Source organism: Sinocyclocheilus anshuiensis, unplaced genomic scaffold (assembly GCF_001515605.1).
Source record: "Sinocyclocheilus anshuiensis isolate Anshui unplaced genomic scaffold, SAMN03320099.WGS_v1.1 scaffold1962, whole genome shotgun sequence".
Classification (NCBI taxonomy): Eukaryota; Metazoa; Chordata; class Actinopteri; order Cypriniformes; family Cyprinidae; genus Sinocyclocheilus; species Sinocyclocheilus anshuiensis.
Window position 1 is genome coordinate 83,939 of NW_015544290.1, and position 9,995 is coordinate 93,933.

The following is a 9,995-nucleotide window of genomic DNA, read 5'->3' on the forward strand; positions in this document are numbered from 1 at the left end:
TGTGTGTGTGTGTGTGTGTGTGTGTGTGTGTGTGTGTGTGTGTGTCAGTGTCTTTGACTGTCTGTCAGTGTCTGTGTGACTGTGTGTCTTTGACTGTGTGCCTTTGACTGTGTCTGTGTGTGTGTCTTTGTGTCTTTGACTGTGTCTGTGTATGTGTGTGTGTGTGTGTGTGTCAGTGTCTTTGACTGTGTCTGTGTGTCTTTGTGTCTCTGTGTGTGTGTGTGTGTGTGTGAGTGTGTGTGTGTGTGTCAGTGTCTGTGTGTGTCAGTGTCTGTGTGTGTCAGTGTCTGTGTGTGTCAGTGTCTGTGTGTGTCAGTGTCTGTGTGTGTCAGTGTCTGTGTGTGTCAGTGTCTGTGTGTGTCAGTGTCTGTGTGTGTCAGTGTCTGTGTGTGTCAGTGTCTGTGTGTGTCAGTGTCTGTGTGTGTGTGTCTGTGTGTGTCAGTGTCTTTGACTGTGTGTGTGTGTGTGTGTGTGTGTGTCTGTCAGGATCTGTGTGTGTGTGTGTGTCTTTGACTGTCTGTGTGTGTGTCAGTGTCGTTGACTGTCTGTGTGTGTCAATGTCCGTGTGTGTGTCAGTGTCTGTGTGTGTGTGTGTGTGTGTGTGCGTGCGTGTCTGTCTGTCTGTGCGCGTGAGCGAGTGAGTGTCTGTGACTGCGTGTGTGTCTTTGACTGTGTCTGTCTGTGTCTGTGTGTCTTTGACTGTGTCTGTGTGTGTGTGTGTGTGTGTGTGTGTGTGTGTGTGTGTGTGTGTGTCTGTCTGTCTGTGTGTGTGTGTGTGTGTGTGTGTGTGTGTGTGTGTGTGTGTCTTTGACTGTCTGTGTGTGTGTCAGTCTGTGTGACTGTGTGTCTTTGTGTGTCTGTGTCTGTGTGTCAGTGTCTGTGTCTTTGACTGTCTTTGTGTGTGTGTCAGTGTCTGTGTGTGTGTCAGTGTCTGTGTCAGTGTCTGTGTGTCAGTGTCTGTGTCTGCGTGTGTGTCTTTGACTGTCTGCGTGTGTGTCTTTGAGTGTCTGTCTGTGTGTGTGTGTGTGTGTGTGTGTGTCAGTGTCTGTGGTGTGTGTGTCGGTGTCTGTGGTGTGTGTGTCAGTGTCTGTGGTGTGTGTGTCGGTGTCTGTGGTGTGTGTGTCAGTGTCTGTGGTGTGTGTGTCGGTGTCTGTGGTGTGTGTGTCAGTGTCTGTGGTGTGTGTGTCGGTGTCTGTGGTGTGTGTGTCAGTGTCTGTGGTGTGTGTGTCGGTGTCTGTGGTGTGTGTGTCAGTGTCTGTGGTGTGTGTGTCGGTGTCTGTGGTGTGTGTGTCAGTGTCTGTGGTGTGTGTGTCGGTGTCTGTGGTGTGTGTGTCAGTGTCTGTGGTGTGTGTGTCGGTGTCTGTGGTGTGTGTGTCAGTGTCTGTGGTGTGTGTGTCGGTGTCTGTGGTGTGTGTGTCAGTGTCTGTGGTGTGTGTGTCGGTGTCTGTGGTGTGTGTGTCAGTGTCTGTGGTGTGTGTGTCGGTGTCTGTGGTGTGTGTGTCAGTGTCTGTGGTGTGTGTGTCGGTGTCTGTGGTGTGTGTGTCAGTGTCTGTGGTGTGTGTGTCGGTGTCTGTGGTGTGTGTGTCAGTGTCTGTGGTGTGTGTGTCGGTGTCTGTGGTGTGTGTGTCAGTGTCTGTGGTGTGTGTGTCGGTGTCTGTGGTGTGTGTGTCAGTGTCTGTGGTGTGTGTGTCAGTGTCTGTGTGTGTGTGTGTGTCTTTGACTGTCTGCGTGTGTGTGTGTGTGTGTGTCAGTGTCTTTGACAGTGTCGGTGTGTTTGTGTGTCTGTGTGTGTGTGTCTGTGTGTCAGTGTCTGTGAGTGTCTGTGTCTTTGACTGTATCTGTGTGTGTGAGAGTGTGTCTCTGTGTGTATGTGTGCGTGCGTGCGTGTCTGTGTGTGTGTGTGTGTCTGTGTGCGTGAGCGAGTGAGTGTCTGTGACTGTGTGTGTGTGTGTGTGTGTGTGTGTGTGTGTGAGAGAGAGTGTGTGTGTGTCTGGGAGTGTGTGTGTGAGAACGTCAGAGCACGAGTGTTTCTCACTGTGTCTTTGACTGTCTTTGTGTGTGTGTCAGTGTCTGTGTCTCTGTGTGTGTGTGTGTGTGTGCATCTGTTTGTGCGCGAGTGCGTGTGTCTGTTTGAGTGTGTGTGTTTATCTTACAGCGTTGTTGAACAATTCGAGGGTGACGGCTTGAGCGGGGCTCCTGGTTTTGAGATACTGAGCGTAGATGGTGGCATAGAAGTTCACCAACTCACCGGACACCTGCAACACAATATAAACACATTAAAACCAGCTCTATTATACAGACACCTCTGTGTGTGTGTGTGTGTGTGTGTGTGTGTTTTACCCGGTCGCTCCACATGAAGGCCATCACACCGGCTGCGATTTCAATGATGATCAGAACGGTCAGCAGGCCAGAAAACTGAACCCCAGAAAAACAGAAATGTTTATTCAGCACATAAACCTAGTTTATCTCATTCAGAAATAACACTCTATTCCAAGTCTCAGATATGTACGAGGGAAAGAGCCATGACTTTTCCAGCTTCTCATCAGATGAGGTTTGTGTTTTACTGCTTTGGGAACAAGTGAGAGTTTTGTCCTTCTGTACTCTGAATCCTGAAGGTGTGTAACAGCTGTGTTTCGGTGTGAACACGTGTAACTCTGAGTGCGTGTGAGGTGTTTGCAGTGATGATGTTGCTCACCACGCCGAGAGCTGATTTGCTGTTGTTGCAGGCGCCGCAGTCACCGATGATGGCCACCAGCAGCATCAGGACCCCCGTGACCACCAGCACCATCACTCCTGCAGACACACAGAGTCACGGCTAGATATCACGCATCTCAACATGAAGCGATGGTGTCTATTAGATGTCTTTAAGATGTTTATGGTTTCCCAGATAGCACACGTACATCTGCGAGACGTCTGTTAAAGATCTCTCGATCTGGAAAGCATCTGCGGTGTACAAACATCTGGCAGACGTCTGTTTTACATACATTCTAAACCATAAACATCCTGAAGACATCTGATAGGACACGTCCTGTAGACGTATAGCAGATGAGCAAACACTCTAAAAAATACGTCTTGCAGACGTCAAATAGACGTCTCTAAGATGTACGTGAAACTCCACAGACAGAAACAGCAGCAGAACACACCGATGTTGAACTGTGTGGTGCTCAGATCGATGTCGAAGAACCCTCGGGTCTCTGCGCCGAACCGGAGCCACATTCCCAGAGCCACCAGACCGAGCCCCACCAGCTGAAAAACATCCAGCGCAGCTCTAAGAAACACCAGCAGCCGTGCATTCACACTGGAATAAAACACTGGAAAGTTGGCAAGATATTCAGATTCGACTTTTCCGGAACCTCTGTATAAAATGCATTGATCTCAACGCACTGAGAGACAAGTCCCAAGGGACCGTCTGCAAAGTGCGAACAATGTTCCTAATAAACATTCAGTAACTACACAGTAACACGCTGTAGTGTCACCAAACTCAGTTCACACACCGCTGCTCTCCTGCTGAAAAATAATAATAGCTTTTGCATATTTTTAAATATTTAATAACATTAAACGTTGTATTTTCTCCACATCACTGCTTGGTGAAAGTACAGTGTGCTACAGTGAAGTTATTAACCGATTTGTCCAATAACAGTGAATTAAGCTATACCGTTATTAGTTATTGAGTGTTTATTAGGAACATTGTTCGCACTTTGCAGACGGTCCCTTCGGACTTGTCTCTATTGTTTTGAGCAAAACTCGCTTGTAGCTGGTTTTCTACATCACTACGAAAGAAAAGAGGCATCAGCTGTGCAGTAAAAACGTTTTGCTCGAGTTATTGATCCGGAGAAGTCGAATCTGTGAATATCTGGCCGACTTTACCGAGCTTTACTGCGCGGAGACAGAAAGTAGCTCTTTATTTGACTCTGTTCCTGACAGTTATAGCAGGCTTTCACCAGTAAACCCAGGCATACTCACAGCGAACAGAATGTTGAAGAGGATCAGGAAACACTTGCACATCTGTGCGCACCCGTCCATCGCGAGCCGAGCCATTGCACTGCACAAGAGCCAGTCAATAATAACCACACAAGCAATACAGCTTTAACAAGACAGCGACGATACTCCTGTGATGTTTAACCCACTTCTGGCTGACTCACAGTTGTTTGCGGAATAGATGCGCGTAGTGCCGTGCGCAGTAACAAAGAGATCCGACGCGTGCTGCTGCTGCGCTCAAATGCGCTGCTCCTCTCGCGCTCTCATTGGTGCACGGCCCGCGAGTGACGTCATCGGAGGGGCGAACGAAAGGAAACATTTCCGTCCGGTTTTCCTGGAAAACACGCCGCGCTCGAGCTATGCTCCGCCGGGAAGAACATCAGAGAGAAGACACGTCTGTGTTTCAGAAATCACAAGCCCATTTTCATCCATACAGTTACTGAGATGTCCCCATGAAAAACAGACTCGGATTGTGTAAACATCTGTTTGTGTTTTGTGGGTAACTTAAAATAAAGCAGGGGTGTATTCGAGAAAGCAAGGTTCACCCGTTTAATCATGAAAATATCCAAATGATGAGTCATTAGTAACCCTTTGAAATAATCAATAGTTTTTTTTTTTAATTGTACTGAATTATAACATTTCTGCAGTCATAAACATTGTTATATATCTCAGCCCAGCTATTTTAAACTGTTTGATCACATTCTATGCTTACTAGCATGCATTAAAACTCTTATACAACATTGATAGGAATACTGAGATAAAAGACAAAAAAATACAGCGGTTTCAGAATTGTTACTTTTTTGTAACGTGTATCAAGTATTTATATTAGTGCTACCAGTTTAATTCAGTGCAATATTGCAACATTTTAGTGTAATTTTCCATATTAATACTAGACAACAACACCAACACACAGACAATAAAAAAATAAGTTGAGAATTAAAATACACATACGTAAATATAAATATAAATAGACAAAAACAAATTGAAACATAAAATAAGTTGTATATGTACTGTTGTGCTATAGATAATAGAATAGGAATAGAATGAGATGCAGGGATGTACTCGGATGGAGGTGGTAACAAATAAATAGAAGGTTATTGCACATATGTGACCCTGGAGCACAAAACCTGTCATAAGGGTCAGTTTTTGTTAATGTGAATAAATAAATAATAAAGCTGAATAAATAATCTTTCCATTGATGTATGGTTTGTTAGGATAGGACAATATTTGAAAATCTGGAATCTGAGGGTGCAAAATAATCTAAATATTGAGAAAATCATCTTTAAAGTTGTCCAAATGAAGTTCTTAGCAATGCATATTACTAATCAAAAATTAAGTTTTTATATATTTACGGTAGGAGATGTACTAAATATCTTCATGGAACATGATCTTTACTTAATATCCTAATGATTTCTGGCATAAAAGAGAAATTTATAATTTTGACCCATACAATGTATTGTTGGCTAAAAAGTGTGTACACAATTACAGTACACGAATACAGTTCAAGCTAAAGCTGTGGAATGCAAATAGGTCTTCAGCCGTGATTTAAAAACCGTAATGGAAGACGCAGATCTGATGTCCTGAGGTAAGCTATTCCACAGTCTAGGAGCAGCTACAGAAAAAGCTCTCAGACGAGAGGGGGGGACATGCAGGAGTTGTTTATCGGAGGATCTGAGAGTTCGAGATGATTGTTGGTAACTGAGAAGCTCAGCCAGATGGGATGGGGCTACACCATTTAATGCTTTAAATCTTCAAATGGATTCTGTCCTGCACCGGTAACCAATGAAGAGAAGCTAGGACTGGGGAGATGCTTTTTGCCAGTCAGCAACCTCGCGGCTGCATTTGAACCAACCGCAAGCGATACAAGAAAGATTGATTGAGACCCATCTAAAGTGCATCGCAACAGTCTAGTCTGGAGGAAATGAATGCATGGATAATGCATGGTCTCCGTATCCTTAAATGAGAGCATAGGCTTTAATTTGGCTATTTGCCTTAACTGAAAGAAGTTGCTCTTCACCACTGCACTTATCTGTTTTTCAAAATTCAAAGATCACACCCAAGTTTTTAGCAAAAGGATGAATATTTTAAGATCTAGATTACTAGAAATGTCAGAGACAGCACCAGGAGGCCCAAAGGCAACAATCTCAGTTTTGCTCTGATTTAACTGGAGAAAGTTTCTTGCTGTCCAGCATTTGATATCTTTAAAACCCTTGAGAAGTTCATAATAGGAGTTCTCAGAACTAAGAGGGATGTAAATCTGAGTATCGTCAGCATAGCGATGATAGGAAATATTATATTGCCTCATGACAGGACCCAAGGGGAGCATATGCAAACAGAATAAAATAGGACCCAAAAGAGACCCCTGAGGTACCCCACACGTGAATGGTGCGAAAGGAGAGGACGAATTTCCAATCATCACCTTCAATGATCTTTACTAAAAAAAAAAAGAGTACATTCTATATCAGTACTCAATTCAAGCTTGTAGAAATTAAAGTTTGAGCTTATAAGTATATTTTACTTGGAATTGTATGTTATGTTTACAAGGATTCTTTGAGTAAATATCAAAGGTATGATACTGGTGTTTTGCAGCATCATGAGGCATGAATAATTAATATGGTTGGATTTTTCACTATTTCTGAGCTGTGTTTACACTGTTTTATGGTTGCTTTTGTTGTTAGGCTGTTTTGTGACATCTGGAGTACATTTTCTACTCAAAATGGCCCATGCACACTCAAGCACTATCCATTAAATTTACTTATTCTCTTTGTTAATTTTACAAGACTTGGTTAAGTAGATTTAAACCTTATTTCATACTTAAATTTACTTGAAAAATATGTGTGCAAAAAATATGTGCAAAATTACTTAAATTGTACTCTTTTTTTTTTTTCAGTGGAGAAATGTTCTGCTGGATCATACTTTCTGTTCAGGGTCCACAGACAAACCAGCTTGCACTGGGTTTAACTAATTGCTTTCCCGATCATAATGTGGTTCGGTTCAGCAGTGCTGAAACTGATGCTTGTGCATTTCAGAGCGCTTAATTTATGGTGCATCCAGATGTGAAGAGATTGAAGATTGATTTTGAATACATGTAGTTAACGGAGATCTGCCGAATGCATGAATGTGTCTATTGGAGTTCTGGTCTCTAGATTTGCAGTAATGAAGTGAAGCGCTGACTTTCACACAAATGCCTCTGTGATCACTGGGATGAAACTGGTGTGCACTTGTAAAGACGATGGCTCCGTCAGTGCTTGAAACCAGAGGAATCGGTGTTAGTGTGTTAGTGTTAGAGACGCACATAAACACACTGAATCTCTAGTGCTGGTTTGTGTTCATATTTCCCTTAATATCCCACCAGATCAAGATTTGCTGGGTTTAAAGGTTTTAATGTAGTCTTTAATCTTTCATTTATTCATTTTTCCAGTGATAGTGAAGCTGTAAGGGTGGTTTGCTCTGATATCTGCAAAACTACGGCAATCGCTGTGGGTTTGTGTCTGTGCTAAGAGAACATTGTGCTTCTTGCATGTTTTATCACCTTCCAACCAAATGGCGGTTTCAGCTGGTTCTGTTTAAATCCCGTCTGGCTGACGCACTTTAATAACTTGTCCCGTAGTGTCTAAGAACGAAGTCAGCAGGCAGATCAACACAAACACATCTAATAGCAGAGCCCCAAGAAGAAGAGCCAAAGAAAAGCCCAGAGCAGTTATCTGTTAATCCCTTCCTTGTGACGCAAAAGCCGTCAGGAACTCAAACCAGCCTTTTGGCAAGAAACAGTCTTGGAAGAGGAAAACACATGGCTTTGTTGATGTTCAATTCTAAGTCTAGCGGCCTGTGATTCTGGTCAGCTCTAGTCTCTGTTCTCCAGTTTCGTCAGCTCACCAGAATCACCAGTTCTTTATAGTTTCCAGTTGTGTTTTGTTATAGTCCGTAAACTGGCTGACTTCTGAATTATTGTCAGTGGATGTTTCAGATCAGAGCACAAGCGGAGTGAGAGAGAGAGACTGGTTATTATTCACTATTCAGCTCTGATATCTGATAGATGGAAGCTTGACAGAAAAACAGACAGTTTAACACGGAAGGACTGGTGAATGTGCTTTCTGAATGATTTATTACAGTTATTACAGAAACACAACGGCTCTGCTCATGTCTTCATTGAGTGCGTTTACATGGACAACGATATTCCGATTTTAACACGATTAAAGGGGTCATATGATGTTGCTAAAAAGAACATTATTTTTGTGTATTTGGTGTAATGAAATGTGTTTATGCGGTTTAAAGTAAAAAAAAACACATTATTTTCCACATACTGTACATTATTGTTTCTCCTCTATGCCCCGCCTTTCTGAAACACGTGATTTTTACAAAGCTCATCGGTGTGAAAAGCGAGGTGTGCTGTGATTGGCCAGCTATCCAGTGCGTTGTGATTGGCTGAATACCTCAAGTGTGTGACGGAAATGTTACGCCCCTCACATACTGTGTTGATGCCCTGTCCGGCCGGAGCGACGAGACAAAAACATTAAAACCCATTACAAACGAGGCATTCGTTGCATCCAGTGAGACATAATTACTGATTATAATGACTTATATACAATCATGGCCTAGACTGAGTGTTTGGGGCGGTCCTTATCTCTGGGTCAGGTGAGGAGGAGAACCAATCAGCCTCCAGCAAATCATGTGAAACACAAACACACACATACACAGAGAGAACACAAGAGGGCGGAATGCAAACAACGAACAAATGACCTCGGCTCGTAGCATGCTTCACGTTTTCCTTTTTTATTAATATTATTATTATTATTGCAAATTGTACATAACAAGACTGGGAACATTCAACGAATATAAGGCACATCCACCATAACTAATATGAATAATCAACAAATGATAATTGTCTTCACGTTTTTCCTTTGATTTGTTTGTGAAGGAATGTAAGCTACAAACACAAAACTTCACTTGGTTCTCTTTTTCAGGCAAACGATGATCTGGATTAATGTGTTGTAATGATTAGCACTGCTCGTTTGCTCACTCCTGAACTCTGACCTCTGATGAAACACACGGGACCGCGACGGCTTTGTGGAACTTTCTTTAATGTATCTCAGTAAGAAACAAACGTGAAACATGCAGATTTGAATCATACAGCAAGACAGTGAAATATTCAGGACCAGATGGTAGCAGCGTAACATTGTCGCGCAGAATTCAGCACTGAAGAAATGAGTATACGATCCACAACATTAATGCAGTAAAACCAAAAGTCTAAACAGCATGTAGTTTTATCATGTTTATGAGTGACTCGTGCTGATTAATGAAATGAAGCATTACAAACTACAGCAGAACAATGTGAAACTCAATCAACTTTAATTCGCCTCGGGTTAGATCGAAGAATTGAGCAGGAATTTTGAAGCGATTCGGTTCATCTCTAGATGAGTGACACACACACACACACACACACACACACACACACACAGGTGTGTTTCCCTTGACCTTTTGAAGTCATCCGTCCATCAGACAGACAGACAGACAGACGAGTGGAGGCTCAGTAGATGGGTGGAGAAGAGTAGTAAGACGGCTTGAGGCTACTGTAGAGCACAGAGCTGCAGACGAGCGCCACCACCTGTCGAGCAGAGACACACACAGAGACAGAGACAGAGACTGGGGTTATATGATGAGCTGGGTGTCTGAAGGAGTTATAGCCATTTATTACAATATTCATAACATAACATCGCCTAGCTACGCGATCTAAGACATAAATCCCAGTGCTTTATCCGATAGGCACCGCTGTTTCATCCTTGTTTTTGGTTTGTTTTATGTCAGAGTGCTCAGTCGTGTGTTTTTCTGGGCTTTTTCAGAGAGTGCTCTCATGCAAATGTGTTATTGTGTGTTTGTTTTCATGCACGCAGGACAGACTTTACTTTCACTTTGCATTTGTTCCAACTTCCACTGAAAAATCCTAAATGGTGGTTATGATACCTGTTTCTGATGCAGAAAAGCTAGTTCATGCATTCATGACCTCTAGACTGGACTAT

The 9,995-nt window shown here is 42.9% G+C and overlaps 2 protein-coding genes across 2 annotated transcripts in view; both read right to left on the minus strand.

Annotated features, from left to right (window-relative positions):
* Nucleotides 1-4,236, minus strand: part of LOC107698068 (CD9 antigen-like) — a 5,337-nt gene extending 1,101 nt beyond the window's left edge. The window contains exons 1-6 of the mRNA XM_016498984.1: nucleotides 4,143-4,236; nucleotides 3,964-4,042; nucleotides 3,144-3,246; nucleotides 2,696-2,793; nucleotides 2,341-2,415; nucleotides 2,154-2,255 (exon numbers count right to left, since the gene is read on the minus strand). Coding sequence (XP_016354470.1) covers nucleotides 2,154-2,255; nucleotides 2,341-2,415; nucleotides 2,696-2,793; nucleotides 3,144-3,246; nucleotides 3,964-4,038 — 453 coding nt within the window. The 5' untranslated portion in view covers nucleotides 4,039-4,042; nucleotides 4,143-4,236. The remainder of the gene's footprint in view (nucleotides 1-2,153; nucleotides 2,256-2,340; nucleotides 2,416-2,695; nucleotides 2,794-3,143; nucleotides 3,247-3,963; nucleotides 4,043-4,142) is intronic.
* Nucleotides 4,237-9,384: 5,148 nt separating this feature from the next.
* The window catches only part of LOC107698060 (tetraspanin-2-like), an 8,012-nt gene continuing 7,401 nt past the window's right edge, over nucleotides 9,385-9,995 (minus strand). The window contains exon 8 of the mRNA XM_016498978.1: nucleotides 9,385-9,583. Within this exon, the coding sequence (XP_016354464.1) occupies nucleotides 9,506-9,583 (78 nt within the window). The 3' untranslated portion in view covers nucleotides 9,385-9,505. The remainder of the gene's footprint in view (nucleotides 9,584-9,995) is intronic.